Below are 16449 nucleotides of genomic sequence, written 5' to 3' on the forward strand. Positions count from 1 at the left end.
CAGTGCTCTTAGGACCTCAGACTGGGGTGAATGTTCACCTAACAACAGGACAACGACCATAAGCACACTGCCAAGACAACACAGGAGTGGCTTCGGGACAAGTCTCTGAATGTCCTTGAGTAGCCCAGCCAGAGCCCGGACTTAAACACGATAGAACATCTCTGGAGAGAACTCAAAATAGCTGTGCAGCAACGCTCCCCATCAAACCTGACAGAGCTTGAGAGGATTTGCCGAGACGAATGGGAGAAACATCCCAAATACAGGTGTGTCAAGCTTGTCGTGTCATACCCAAGACTCAAATCGCTGCCAAAAGTGCTTCAACAAAGCACTGAGTAAAGGGTCTGAATACTTATGTAGATGCAATATTTCCAGGTTTAAAAAAATATATATAAATAAGCAAAAATGTCAAAAACTCTGTTTTTGCTATGTCAATATGGGGAAGTGTGTGTAAATTGATGAGGGGGGAAAAATAATTAAATCCATTTTAGAACAAGGTTGTAACATAACAAAATGTATAAAAGGTCAAGGGGTCTGAATACTTTCCCAAATGCACTCTACATTATAGTATATTTATGCCTCCAACTTTCTCACTCATCATTATTCACAAATCATTTAAGATAATCCGTATTCATGGTAGCATCCATGTTAATGTATTCTTATTTACAATAATAATAAGAATGCTTTTCTGATGTATCAAATACTCATGTCATGCAATAAAATGCAAATTAAATACTTAAAAATCATAATGTGATTTTCTGGATTTTTTTATTTTAAGATTCCGTCTCTCACAGTTGAAGTGTACCTATGATAAAAATTACAGACCTCTAAATGCTTTGTAAGTAGGAAAACCTGCAAAATCGGCAGTGTATCAAATACCTGTTCTCCCCACTGTAGTTATTGCGTGTTATGAATATGGGACCAAATACTAAACTTTTTTACTACTTTAATACACATAAGTGAACTTGTCCCAATACCTTTGGTCCCCTAGCATGAGAGACTATGTAAAAAAAGTGCTGTAATTTCTAAACAGTTCACCCGATAAAATAGCCACAAATTAAAGCTGACAGTCTGCACTTTAAAGTCATTGTATCCTTTCAAATCTAAAGTGCTGGAGTACAGAGCAAAAATAATAAAATATGTGTCACTGTCCCAATACTTTTGGAGTTCACTGTATGTCAGAGTGCCTTTAGATTGCTCCACCTTGATTTAATCAAAAACGGCCTTTTAAATGACTGTCAATTTGTACAAGACAGCAAAAATAGCTTTTGGCACTTTGATTCTCAGGAAAATGTATAGTTAAACAGAACAGATACATTTTCTGTGTGGTCCCACAATTTATTATGCTGTGATGTACCTGATTGGTCGTCTCAGTAATGGCCACCAGCAGTTTCTCCACGGCAGCCTGGAGGCGGGAGCTAATATTCATGAGGTACTCCTCGTTCTCCAGCTGAAGCTCCGGCAACAGGCTGTGACTGTCCGTCATCATCTGCTGGGACATCTCCAGGCCCTCGTCCGTCTCCGTCTCGCCCGACCACACGCTCACGTTGTCCACCCCAGGCTCGCTTCCCTGGCAACTCTCAGTCGCCAACGCATCTGGACATGAACGACCAAAATAGAGGGCAAGGTTAATTGTCAGGAGAAAACACTTAATTGGAAACAATAGTGTTAATTGTCACCAATATCAACCAGTCATTAATTTATTATTTTTATTCAAAGAATACATTTTTGGCCGAAGCATTTATCAACATATTATAATATAAGGGATAATATCCCAGATGTTAATCAGACACAAGGCTTCCGAAGACTGGAGTTGCCCACCCCTTCCTTGATCTAGTAGACTGAGCACTGTCCTTGTGCCAATATCACATTCAAACTGCTACATAATGTACAAGTATCATCTATGAAAACAGAGGTTACAGACTCTATCCTAGCTGACTGGTAGTGCCACCCTAGACACGACCACACACAGTCCTAAACAGCAAATAACGGACATGATGCTAGTGAACAAAATCAGAATAAAATAAAATATCTTAGAATCTTTAAAGGAGTCAGTACTATTGTGCACATTGATAATTATTTTGTTCACCCAGACATCAAGTTCACTTGACAGTCAAATTAACCCTGTCAAAAGCTCTAATTCATTGATAAAATACCAGACCGTATGAAAAGTTGTAAAAAGGTAAGGGGGTGGTTAAATAGCTAGTTCTCTGAACTGTAAAATCTAACCACAATAATTCACCAATTTTTGCATTAATGCATAGGTGTCTGTGTGTTTGTTTTATGTGTATATGTGCACACTACAGTATCTGTGTGTACACACATATGCATGTTTTGTGTGTGTCGAGAGGGCAGGCAGCTGTTTACTTGACTTTGCAGCTTAAAAGGATACTGCGAGGTTCTGGCATTTAAGGCCTTGTTCTACTTACCCAGAGTCAGATGAACTTGTGGATACCATTTTTATGTGTCTGCGTACAGTATGAAGGAAGTTAGAGTTAACATCACAAGCCAATGCTAACCAGCGTTAGTGCAATGACTGGAAGTCTACAGGTACGGTAGCATTGCTACTGTACCTGTAGACTTCGTCATTTCACTTAAATGCCAGAGTCTGGCAGTATCCTCTTAATCCTGTAGACACAGAAGGGAGAGAGACATATGGCTACGCTTGGCAGGGTGTTGTTTCTTAAACACACTTGTCACATTTGGCGACTCCACCTTTGGGCCACATACCAACATATGAGAGATGAGACTATACTGTAGACACTAAGGAGTATAATGGCATGACGATTATTGTCTGATAGTTAGGGAGTGGTTGGACCATAAAATTGCAGGTTCAAATCCAGGGTAGGGTATACTGGAGGTTGTGCCCTTGAACAAGTGCACCTGACCTCAATTGACCAGGAAAAACTCTGAGCTCTACAATAAGAGTCTGCCATGTCACCTTCAGAGTTGTATTTATTCCTATGATTCATCAGTTACAGCATGTGATTCTGAAACGATGCCTACTAGTGACAGGTCTGTCAGTCTGGCTGGACTGCTTTTCCTCTGGCAGCTGTGGGAACTTGATTTTTAACAATGTTAGGCGCAGGGCAAACAAAATGCCATAAATTCTATAGTCCCTGGGGAATCAAGTGTATTTCTCTCTCAGTCTGCATAATGAAACAGATTTTTGTGCACTAAGCAGCCATAGGCTGTAATGATGAAAAGATACAAACGTGATCATTTTTCATGTTTTGGTCAGCCTGACGAAGGTTGTATGATGAAAATATTTGTACAATAAAGTGAAATTTGAGAGAGAGATAGAGCTCTTCCAAGGTGGCCTGATTGGTGTCACACGCTTGTCACAGCCCTAGCTACTAATCATGGTCTTCAGTTAAATGTAATCAGATGTGTTGATTAGAAATGTAAATGAACTGTGACAGCAGTAAGGCCCGGGGAGCCATAATGCTCACTCCATTTTACTTATCAAAACATGCACAGGCGGTAGGGGTTGATTTGGAATTGGCTGCTCAACTAACCTCCCGCAGCCTCTGTGGCAGGCCTGAAGGGCTCGCCAGCAGCTCTCTGACAGGTGGGTCTCTGTGAGGAGGATGGGGGTACCAGCAGCCCCTCCACGTGGCGTCCAATGGTCTCCTCAGCGGCCGCTGTGGTCTTGAGCACATCACTCAGCACCTGGCGGAGGCTCTCGTTGGCCTTACGCAGCAGATTCCTGAGGAAAGAAGAGAAGAAATGTTGGTGGGACAAAAGATAATGGTCTTTCATTCACTTGAAACAAATGTTTTGGATACGGGTGATGTTGGCAAGATGCATATCGCACAAGTGCTTTGGTTGTGGTCCTTTGTCATAGTCACTACATAAATCTGTTTTTGAATGAACTCTTTTTTGTGTTGTAATATTGTTCTTTAAGAGCTCCTGTTGAATTAACCCACTTATATAAAAATATTACATTGTCATATTCAGTATAGAACACAGCTTATACCTAGACATTTTAGGATAGGTCGGGTCCAATAAAATGTGCAGAGGTAAAATCATGACGTGCACTGGAGTTAAATACATTTTCTACAATATAAAAGAAATAGAAACTTGAAACATTTCTATTGTTCTATAGTCATACCTCTCAGTAGTGATGACCTGATGATCTGGACAGGAAGAGCCATCCCCTCCAACTTGTGACGAAACGATTCCACTAACTGCCATCTTCCTCCTGACCTCTTCATCTTCCTCTCCTTCTTCCTCATCTCCTCTCTTCTTCAGCAGACGGACCGGCAGGAGGGAGAAGAACGATAACAGCCCTGTCATCATCACCCGTTTACAGACAAGCACACACTTCCACACTGTGTTGACGATCCCTGGAAACATGAGATAGTGACGGCTAGGCAAGCTAAAGGCATGACCATTATAAGGATGGTGGATTCAAATCAAATGAGTCCCAGTGCGCCCGAGTACAGACACACTCACAAACACATTAACTTCCATGGAAGCGAGGGAAACACTAGTATCTGTGCTGTTATGGCAACAAGTGCACCTGAGACAATGGGCTGATGCAGGAAGTAGAGTGGCTCCCTCTCTTGGTGAGGGAACAGAAATGCTGCTAATTCAGTTATACAATCGAGAGATGTGGTCATTTAGGAATGGACGTGAACATTGTGTATACTGGTTGAGGCTGTTGAGGTTTCTGCCATAATCTTTTAACCTTTTGAGGAATTTGATATTTAAATTAAATTAAAAACTGTTATAGAGTAGGTACTCTTCATGTCATAATAAGTTAGGCTATAATGCAAAGAGAACATCAGTAAATGCAGTCAATAGATTAAAAGGATTGCATGAATTGCGGGTATAACATATTAATAACTAAACACATCAAGGGGCCAAAAAGGTTGAGTGACCGCCATCATGGATGTTCCAGGGGCTGATTGTATAAACATAGCCTGAAGACATTTCAATTCACACTACTGAGTGAGTCTCCATTCATCAAACACTGCATAACATAATGGATTCCGAACACAATTCATTTCCATTCACACCCCGAGGGGCAAGTCTCCATTCATCATAACTGCATTATTATAATGGGTTCTGAACAACTCTGATAGGCTGAGGCGGAAAGTAGTAGAGGTGCAACTGAACTGTAAAATAAATATGACCTTTTCTTTCTGTGAGCCTCTGCTTTTCATTTGTGATTTTGCCCTTTCCTTCTTTCTACTTTGTTTTCTCTCGTTCTCTCCATCGGAGGAATATCCCATCTGCAATCAATAAGCAAGTAGCTTTCATTTATTCAATGATCAAAAAGATAACATTCACGACAACTTAGAATCGTTGTTCGCCTCTTCATATTGTCTTTGAATCAAAACGTTAGAACATTTGTGATGTAGTGGCTTCAACATTAGCTGGTAGCTTAGCTCACCCCTAGTATCAGTTTGTCAAGTAACTGGTGAACTTATTTATACATGCAATCTCTTCAATGCAATGGAAAATGCTCACACACACTCAAACAAAGGGAGAATGTTGCCTGAATGCAATCAAACTCCAGCTATGAACAACCCAAAAAAATACAATCAGGTAAATTGCAGTTAAATAACTTCTTAGCCAAGTTGTCCTCAACATTACAATATTAGTCTTGAGTGCGTGTGAGGAGGACTCTCGTCACATCACGAACATCGTACCCGGCATCCAATGTCATCATGCAGGTAATGACTAATCATGCAATAAATGTTTTGAGAAAAGCCTGCCGGAGCAAGGGGGTCTGTGTGTGTGTGTGTGTGTGTGTGTGTGTGTGTGTGTGTGTGTGTGTGTGTGTGTGTTGCACACCTTAAGTGTGGTCAGGTCTTCCCACAATCACCTTTCAAAATACATTAATATTTAGTTCAGCATCAATGTCTCAAGGATGTAAAACACAGGGCTTGAATGACAGCTCAAGTACAATTCCCTCCCACACATCACTTATGAGGACATGGAAAAATTATATCAGGGAAAGTAGGCAAGCACTGTTACATTGAGGCTTGCTAGACCCTTCAGCAATGCCAAAAATCAAAAAGAAAAGTTACTATGGCATGGAAACACTTTGGACATGATGTAAAAGGCTTAGGCAAAAAAATAACATTGATAAAAAGGGCTAGAAGGAGAAGGGGAACAACTAGAGTAAGGACATTGTTATCCTTCAAAAGGCCCCTGGAGGGTTTGTACAAAGCAAACCACACCATGTGAGGTATAATAATATCCCTCAGGTGATCAAGTGGTTGAACCCACTAAGTGCTTCTCAATATGAAGAGCAATGGGTTAGAAGAGACAATACCTGGCAGGTGGATGAAAATCATTGTCAAACTAATCAATTAACACATAACTACATTCAGCTTCTACTCAGGGTGGTTGCATTTGGTCTTTTAGATTGCATGTTTTGTAGAGCTTAAGACCTATTCAAAGTACCAGTGACTCCCTCAATACGGAACTGGTCAGATGACGCGGATGCTACGCTACAGGACTGTTTTGCTAGCACAGACTGGAATATGTTCCAGGATTCATCCAATGGCATTGAAAAATATACCACCTCAGTCATCGGCGACGTCCCCACAGTGACCATACGTACATATCTCAACCAGAAGCCATGGATTACAGGCTACATCCACATCGAGCTCAAGGCTAGAGCTGCTGCTTTCAAGGAGCGGGACACTAATCCGGACGCTTATAAGAAATCCCGCTACGCCTTCAGACGAACCATCAAACAGGCAAAAGGAACACCTGTGAGAATGCTGTTCATTGACTACAGCTCAGCGTTCAACACTATAGTGCCCACAAATGTCATCACAAAGCTAAGGACCATGGGACTAAACACTTCCCTCTGCAACTGGATCCTGGACTTCCTGACGGGCCGTCCCCAGGTGGTATGGGTAGGCAACAACACGTCTGCCACGCTGATCATCAACACTGGGGACCCTCAGGGATGTGTTCTTAGTCCCCTCCTGTACTCCCTGTTCACCCACGACTGCGTAGCAAAACACGACTCCAATACCATCATTAAGTTGGCTGATGACGGGGGGTGCTGGTGAGCAGCAACATGTGAAGATGCTTTTTCTTGGTGCTCCGATCCAGGGCCAACAATTTACTATTAATACTTGACCAACACCGTGTTAATTTTGTAACATTTAATTTGGAATCGAACCCAATTCACTAATCTGTCTTTTTTCCCTGAAATGTTTTGCCTTTTAATTGTAAAATGTCTAGACAACAATGGCTACGGGCCACAAAGGAGCAGGCCTCTGCTGAAGCCTCGGGATCACCTGACAAGGACTCTGATCCCCCCCGACCTAGCCATGGTAATGGCGGCTATCATTAAACAGACTGTGCTGGCTAAGGTGGAGTCACGATCCACTGACCTATCCGCACAAATAGCTATTATTGCCATCAACAAAGATTGACTCCGTTAACGAAGACTTGGCGAGACAAGACACCCGTCTGAATAGCCTGGAAGATGGTTCAAATGTTTACTCCGACAAAGTGGTGACACTGGAAGAGCAAGTCAACCGGCTATCAACAGATGTCAACAGATGCCTCCCATAGTAGTTAAATCCCACTACCTTTAGGAGAAGGAGGATGTCTTCCGTAAGGCAGCGTGAGCGGCTCCCATTACCCACGACGGCCAGAATATTAGCATTTACCCAGACTACATGGCGACAGTCATAAAGAAGAGGTCAGCCTTAAACGAGGTGAGGGGGTTCCTACACCGCTGTCTAGACACCAAGTTCGGCATTACCAGCTGTACTGAAGATCACTACTCCCTGCCGCAAGCAGAAGACATTCCTAGACCCAACCAAGGACAAAGAATACATTGTCTCGCACCTACATCCACAGGAGGACAGACACCATAAACCTAAGGCTTGCCAGTCTCTTTCCATGCCTTAATAGGATACCAATGTTTTACACTACTACTGGTCAGCAAATATATCTAAATGTGTTTATTGGGTTTCTACATTTGAAAACAAGGATGGCCCAACTTGGGCTATCATGGAGTTACAGTCTCCGGTCTCACGCCTGCGCTCCCTAAGGCCCAGGAACCTTGGCACCCTTGTTTTAAACCCCATTGTTAAGTACTCCCTTAAAATCTGGTCCCAATTCCAAAGTCACTTTAGCCTTAAACAAGCAAGCGGTGTCTCTCCATTAACATCTAATAATCTCTTCCCAACAGAGTGACACGGCATTCCAGTTCTGGCATAGGAACAGTCGTGTTTTTTTTGTGACCTATTTGTTGATAACACATTCATCTCATTCGATACTCTGAGGGTTGACCATAACATTCCCAATACCCACTTTTTTTAGATACCTGCAAACTCGCAGCTTGCCCCAAAACAATTCCTTTCATTTCCACTGGAGCCAACTAAGTGTCCAGTTGAGTGGTGCTTAGATCTTAACCCTTATCTGAAGGGCACAATCTCCAGATTATATGACATAATACAGAACATTAATCCACCTTCCTTTGCAAATACAAAATCTGCATGGGAGCAAGACATAGGTGGCGAGCTACCCAATGATATATGGCAACAAAGTGTATCTACACTAGAGGTCGACCGATTATGATTTTTCAACACCGATACCGATAGCGATTATTGGAGGACCAAAAAAGCCAATACCGATTAAATCTGCCAATTTTGTATTTATTCATTTGTAATAATGACAATTACAACAATACTGAATGAACACTTATTTTAACTTCATATAATACATAAATAAAATAAATTTAGCCTCAAGTAAATAATGAAACATGTTCAATTTGGTTTAAATAATGCAAAAACAAAGTGTTGGAGAAGAAAGTAAAAGTGCGATATGTGCTATGTAAGAAAGCTTATGTTTCAGTTCCTTGCTCAGAACATATGAAAGCTGGTGGTTCCTTTTAACATGAGTCTTCAATATTCCCAGGTAAGAAGTTTAAGGTTGTAGTTATTATAGGAATTATAGGACCATTTCCCTCTATACCATTTGTATTTCATTAACCTTTGACTATTGGATGTTCTTATAGGCACTGTAGTATTGCCAGTGTAACAGTATAGCTTCCGTCCCTCTCCTCGCTCGGCTTGAACCAGCAACACAACGACAACAGCCACCATCGAAGCAGCGTTACCCATGCAGAGCAAGGGGAACAACTACTAGAAGGCTCAGAGCGAGTGACGTTTGAAACTCTATTAGCGCGCGCTAACGAGCTAGCCATTTCACTTCGGTTACACCAGCCTCATCTCGGGAGTTGATAGGCTTGATGTCATAAACTGCGCAATGCTTGACGCACAACGAAGAGCTGCTGGCAAAACGCAAAGAAAGTGCTGTTTGAATGAATGTTTATGTGCCTGCTTCTGCCTACCACCGCTCAGTCAGATACTTAGATACTAGTATGCTTGTATGCTCAGTCAGATTATATGCAACACAGGACACGCTAGATAATATCTAGTAAGATCATCAACCACGTGTAGTTAACTAGTGATTATGATTGATTGTTTTTTATAAGATAAGTTTAATGCTAGCTAGCAACTTAGCTTGGCTTACTGCATTCGCGTAACAGGCAGTCTCCTTGTGGAGTGCAACGAGAGAGAGGCAGGTCGTTATTGTGTTGGACTAGTTAACTGTAAGGTTGCAAGATTGAATTCCCCGAGCTGACAAGGTGAAAATCTGTCGTTCTGCCCCTGAACAAGGCAGTTAACCCACCGTTCCTAGGCAGTCATTGAAAATAAGAATGTGTTCTTAACGGACTTGCCTAGTTAAATAAAGATAAAAAAATTAATTAAAAAAAGGCAAATCGGCACCCAAAAAATACCGATTTCCGAACTTGAAATCGGCCCTAATTAATTGGCCATTCCGATGAATCGGTCAACCTCTAATATACACATCACTCAAATGGCTTACTCAGTTTAAGGTTTTGCACCGTCTCCATTACTCAAATGACAGATTGGCAAAAATAGACCCAAATGTTGACCCCAAGTGTATGAGATGTCTCTAGAGTCCAGCGACTGAGGGACACATGTTCTGGGTCATGCATAGATAATAAACAGCGAGTAGCAGCAGTGCATAGTCCCTTTACCCCTACCTACATGTACAAATTACCTCGATTAACCTGTAGCCCCGCACATTGTTGTTGTACTGGTACCACCTGTACATAGCCTCGTTATTTTATTGTGCTACTTTTTATTATTTGAGTTTAGTTTATTTGTTAAATATTTTGTTAACTTTTTCTTGAACTGCGTTGTTGGTTAAGGGCTTGTAAGTAAGCATTTCACGGTAAGGTCTGCAGGTTGTATTTGGCGCATGTGACAATTAAAGTTTAACTTGACGTACTAAGCCAGTGCAACCTTACACCTAATGCCAACCTAGATGTCGTAACCCCAAATACTAAGCAAAGTTTGGTATCAACTGCCTCCATCCAAGACATTCTGCTGTGGAGATCAAACTCACTCATGAAAGCGCTAACTGGAAAGCCCCATTGCTTACCTGCTCAGATCCAGGACCTCTGTGCCAAAGCTGCCCTTCAATCCTACGGAGCTCCGCAGTCCTCTCTTCCAGCTCTCTCTCCAGCCTCTCTTTATCCTCCACGAACGTCCTCTGCACCGGCTCCGGAGAGATCCCCTTGGCGAGTGAGCTCCTGGGGGTCTGCTGCTCCTCTTCCTCCTCAGATTGGGTCTGCATGGCCGAGGTTGTCTCGCGGGCGCTCTTGGAGATTCGGGCCATTTCTCTCTGCTGGGCAAACTCCACTGACATCTGAACTATGACCTAGGAGAGATCATAGTGGAATGAGGCATCATAGTGGAATGCTTTAAATTACATTTTGTTAAGTGAAAGAAAAAGGTTAAAAAACAAGTAGATTTTCAACTAAATTTGAAAGGCAATTCAATCTAGATAGTACTTAAAGCACTGCTACCCACAAATAAATGCTAAAAGAGCATATTTGTAACAAAACACTTTTGATGCAGCTTAAATGGTATGCTTGGTACATACGTACTTATGACTACTGTGTGTGTGTTATTTTTAGATGCTCACAGGATTCACTGTGCCCTAGGATACAGTTAGTGCTTTAAACATACAAAGGCTACTCATTAAATTAATGGCCAAATGTCTGCACTCTCCAAAATTCTCTAAGATTTGTTTTCATGCTTGTTAGTCGTTTAAGTCATTCTACAAGAAGAACATGGTATTGGGTTATACTCTTCAAAGTACAGAAGGACCTTGTTCAGAAAACTAAAATATTTGTCATCATGAAATCGACTTAAACTATGTAGAAAATCTGAATTGCATACCGACACATATTTAACCAGACACTGTATGATTGAGCTGTTGTTAGTACATGAAAGCAACATTTAAGTTTGTCTGTAGCCTTCAAGAATTATTTTTTGCATGGTTTAATAATTGTCCCCGTTCAATATTGCCTGTTTGACAATCAACTTCTTACCTTAGCTATCTCTTCCTCCACCCTCTCCTGGTGTCTCCTCTCCTCCTCGCTGGGCCCTTCGATAGAGCGGACACCCCCGTTGATGCCCTCTGGATCCTGCTTCACCTGTGACCACACCTCCTCCCTCCCCTTCTCTCTCTTTTCCTGTTCCCTCTCTTCTCTGAGTCTGGTGAGCTCGGCACAGTGTTGCTCCTTCAGCGCGGCCACCTCCTGGAGGTACTTGTGGTAGAGCGCTCTCCTCAGCGCCTGCAGCTGCGCCGTCAGGCTCATAGACTTTGCCGGCTCGTGTAGTTCCGCACCCAGGCCCACCAACAACACCTCCTCCTCCACCAGCTAGATGAGGGGGAGGAATGGACAGGGAAAAGGACAGGAAAAGGATGGACACAGACAAAAATCAATGCGCCGGAGAGAAACGTGTATGGAAAGAAAAATAGGAGAGAGAAACAGGGATTGAGCAAAAGCCAGATGAGAAAATAGAGGGAAAGATCCAGAGGCTTTTCAGAGTGTGCCCCCTCACTTTCCCCTAACGCCTCAGTCACCAGCTAGAGATGAATGCACCAATTCTACTTCCTATGCCTCCAAGGCTGATTGACACACACCGATAAATAGATGTCAGACATCCCATAGAGCAGAGTTCCAGTTCGGATAGAGAACCAGTATGTCCAGCTACAATAGTAAGTCTTTCCTTTTTCTCTCTTTCTGTCTTTCACTCAGTGACTCGTTATTGTGCTATAATGGCGCCTGGTGTTGGTTGCTCCATCAATCTCCCTCCCCCTATTTTTCTCGTCCTTTCCCTCTACCTACTTGTGTTCCCCATCTTTCCTTCCCTCACCGGACACCTCTCCATTTCTCACCCTTTCTTTCTGTATTTTCTTTCTCCCTCAATCTCTCAGCTGCTCTCTTCTCATGCTTTCTCCTCGGATGTGTGAGACAGCGTCTCACGCTGCTCAACTGGAGAGCAAGGGAGGTAGAGGGAGAGAACAAGCGGGTGGTGCAGTGATAGTGAGCGGGAGGCTTGACTGAAATGAACCGGGTCACTCACGCGGATAGAATCATGCAGCCGTAGACTGGCGTACCGTAGTACTATTTTGCCAACGCTAGCATCCACGCTACGCTAACCATTTACATAACTGGCACCTCGACTCTGAAACTTCCCCTCAGATAAAAATCCATTTGAATGTGGCCTCTCATTCCAGAAACCACCCAGAGATCTGGGGCAGGTTTTAGCCAAAGGCTGCATTCTCCCCCATCCCCCTCCATCCATCTCTCCTCCTCATCCTTTGCTCGCAGTGACGGCTAATGGAGTGTCTTAATTCAAATCAGCATTTGGGCTCAGATCGAGGGGAGGTGGTGTGTAATGGGGAAGATTTGGATAGTGAGATGGAGTGTGCAAACCTTTAGTTCCTCTGCATCCTCTTCCTCTGTCCGCAAGCCAAGCTGGGCAGCACTGGACAGGCTGAAAGACAAGTCAGTTCAAAATGTAAGAAATTAGTAGTCTTAAAAGCAAGCACATTAAAAAAAAGACACCTTCACTTATAAAATGCAGCACCAATAGGTACTGATAACAACTTCACAATGTGGTCAAAGAAAGTTTGCTACAGCAGAATTCAATATAAAGGCCAAAGACAGTGAAAGGTAAAGGGTAAACAAACATCCGCTATAGTGAATAGCTTACTAGTGAATCTACTAGTATTATCTTTCAACATCTGACTTTTTTTAAAGGATGGAATTCATGGTCTGATCTAAGTTCAGTTCATTTTCAACCACCCAGTGTATGAAATGTACAGGGAACTGCTCCGCCCAAATTCTCCTTTGGGATTAGCTAACTGGCACCATTCTATCAATCAATGTCATCATGGGGCATGTTCAGTGGGCTGCAATGTTTTAAACTTTGCAGATAGGAATGCAATGTATTTAACTGACACACGATTAGTAGTAATTTGAGGGTTATTCAGATAGAAATGTATCATGTAAAAAATAAATGCTTATCTGAATGTTCAGTCACCTTACCCTGCCCTAAATAAGCCTTCAGGCTTCGATGCCAAAAGGCTCCAAGTATTAATATAATTTAACAGCAGGGGGCAGTAGTATAATTTAATTATACCCATTAGATTAGAAACGGGTTGGGCAACTGATGGCCCGCGGGCGAAATCCCCTCCCGTGAAGGCCCTTGGATCAATAATTTTTTAGGATAGCAAATCAGTTGGGGTCTCAACTTACTGTTGCAAATTAGAATTAGGAGAATACACAAGGCGCAATTTCAAAATTTGGTTGTGCATGTAGGTACGCAGACCAGAAAGCAACTGCTCCCCCTCATGATGAGTTTCGATTTTGTGGCCACCACCCCCATCAAAGTTGCCCTGTATTAGAATATGGTGTAACCTAACAGCAGGCGTAGAGAGACGCTGGGAGCGGAGTCCACACTTCTGTTTTTCAGGAGAAACGGAAGTAAGGTTGAAAATACTGTATCCCCAAAAACCAGAAACATCTGCTTTCTGCCAACACCCCTAAGGGTGATCATAGTGAAAAGGGACTCTAGAGTAGATGGTAAGCAATACTGTACTCAAATAAAAACCAGTTGAAGTCAAAATATTCCAAATTAGCATGCGTCAACTTGCATGCCCAAAGCGTGGAGACTGAGAGCAGTCTATTTGTCCAGACTATTTACAGGGCAAATAACAAAATGTCATTTTCAAATTTGGGAGAATTATCCCTTCAATTTTCTATTGATATGAAAACACCTTGAGGAGGGCCAAATGGGGAGACGGATGTTTATGCTCCTTGCCTAGATCTGTTGGGCAGGAGAACCCCTACTTTTTGGGGTTAGTGACTAACATGACTCTCGTCTAATTCTTTTAACCATCACCGTAAATATTTCATAAGCTGGGCTGTGCTGCTGGCATATAAGGTATCATTGCTTCACTACTCTTCCAATGTTTTACATAAGGATAAAAGGTTAACTCTTAAGAAATTAAATTTGCCACTGTCTGGAAGCGTAACTATTGGTTTTATCATACCCTCCAGGGGTTAATAAAAATTGATTCAATGCAATTAAATTGCAACAGGATAAGTAAATGGATCTTAATTTTCAATATAGCCAACATTATATAGGGATTATAGGAGGGAATTATATAGGAGATCACTCCATAAAAATGTCAAAATCATTTGATTTTGAGTTTGAGTGAAATCCAAAGTTGTGCTATATATTCATTGGCTATGTCATAGCTAACTTGGAAAATATAAATATTGATACATTTCCCTTTGAAGACAATAGGCATCTAGATACACAGGCTCCAATACGATTCGGTGCAAGTCGGTTTGATTAGAGAACGAATCGATGCGATTCAGTTCGATGCAATACAATTCAATGCACTAACATTTCTTGCAAACACACATTAATTTCCATTCTAATATAAAATCTGCTGCTGATGGAACTCATGAGCTGGATCCGGCTGAGCGTACGTCTGTGGTCTATAAATTATGTATGTCTATGGTGTATGTACTGGGGGGGAATGTTTTTGTCCCCCCACTTTGGTTCTGACATCCCCATCATCCTCTGATTAAATAAATGTGATAGAAATTGTAATCTACGTAGTCACCAAAAGTATTTATTTATCATCCTGCATACTCCAAGATATGTTCAAATCTCACTTTTCTAGTACAAATAGTTATAAATTGCTGAGGTGTAGTCACTTGAGGACACAAGCTCAAGTACAAATAAGAAATATTTTATGATGCATTTCCAATTCAACAAAAATGTATGAATAAGGCTTGAAATGATTTGGATGCTTTCTAAATATAGCATAATCAAATTATAAAATGACTAAGATTTCATCTTTATAACTGTAAAATACATATGCATGTTTAGTGTTAGAGAAAATGTGTATATTTTCCAAAGGTCTCTTGATCAAAACGTCTGCCCCCATCGCTGTGAATGTCTCACAGAGCTCTAGCTTGTTAGGAACTCTCCTTTCATCTCATAATTAAACTTGTCTGTTTATGACAAAAATAAAGGGATTGTTTAAATTCTATGAATTATTTTAGATTAATGGCAATAAATCGATCTCTGAATGTACTACCCTGATGAAACCATTCTCTTCTGCTGCACTACAATGTAACAATTGCAGGCATATGCTTTGTTAGTGGCTGTGACGTGGGGTTCATCCAGGAGTTGGACAGTCGGAAGAGCAAATTAAATAGTAGTGGTTTCAGATTTCACATCATATGCCACACAGGCTCAGAAAATATACTCTTGTGTCCATGGGAACAAGATTGATTTAGAAGCAAAAATGACAGTTCGAACCAGTACCAGATGCACACAGCTCCACTAAAATGGAGACCTTACATCCAAGAGATTTCAACTTGTCATTTTTGTTGATTAACTGTTTGAGCTAGTAACGTATCAATATTTATATTTTATAAATGAACTATGACATAGCCAATGAATACATAGCACAACTCTGGATTTCACCCTCCATATCAAAATTAAATGGTTTTGACCGTTTGGAAGCTTTTACGGAGTGATCTTATCTTCTCCTCTCGCTTAGGCCATGCAGTGAGCCTCGCAAAAGTGATTGCAGTCCTTGTTATGAAACCATCACCTTTACCCTGTATTTCTAAAAATTACCACATACACTGAGTGTATGCTATTTCCATGACAGACTGACCAGGTGAATCCAGGTGAAAGCCATGATTCCTTACTGATGTCACTTGTTAAGTCCACTTCAATCATTGTAGATGACAGGGAGGACACCAGTTTAAGAAGGATTTTTAAGCCTTGAGACAATTGAGACATGGATTGTGTATGTGTGACATTAATAAGGTGAATAGGCAAGACTAAGATTTTAATGCCACTGAATGGTGTATGATAGTAGGTCCCAGGTGCACCAGTTTGAGTGTGTCAAGAACTGCAAAGCGGATGGGTTTTTCACACTCAAAAGTTTATATGTGTATCATGAATGTTCCACCACCCAAAGGACATCCAGCCAACTTAACAACTGTGGGAAACATTGGAGTCAACATGGTCAGCATTCCTG

At 41.7% G+C, this 16449-nt stretch overlaps 1 protein-coding gene across 6 annotated transcripts in view; it reads right to left on the reverse strand.

Moving 5' to 3' along the window:
* LOC135549873 (A-kinase anchor protein 9-like) overlaps positions 1-16449 on the reverse strand; it is a 123588-nt gene that overhangs the window by 45508 nt on the left and 61631 nt on the right. For 5 of the 6 annotated variants that reach the window (XM_064980242.1, XM_064980241.1, XM_064980240.1 and 2 more), the window contains 6 exons: positions 12809-12869; positions 11414-11746; positions 10459-10737; positions 4112-4245; positions 3516-3706; positions 1355-1593 (listed from right to left, as the gene is read on the reverse strand). In XM_064980242.1, coding sequence (XP_064836314.1) covers positions 1355-1593; positions 3516-3706; positions 4112-4245; positions 10459-10737; positions 11414-11746; positions 12809-12869 — 1237 coding nt within the window. The remainder of the gene's footprint in view (positions 1-1354; positions 1594-3515; positions 3707-4111; positions 4246-10458; positions 10738-11413; positions 11747-12808; positions 12870-16449) is intronic. The other variant, XM_064980238.1, reaches the window with a different exon arrangement.

This window comes from Oncorhynchus masou, chromosome 12, assembly GCF_036934945.1.
Source record: "Oncorhynchus masou masou isolate Uvic2021 chromosome 12, UVic_Omas_1.1, whole genome shotgun sequence".
NCBI lineage: Eukaryota > Metazoa > Chordata > Actinopteri > Salmoniformes > Salmonidae > Oncorhynchus > Oncorhynchus masou.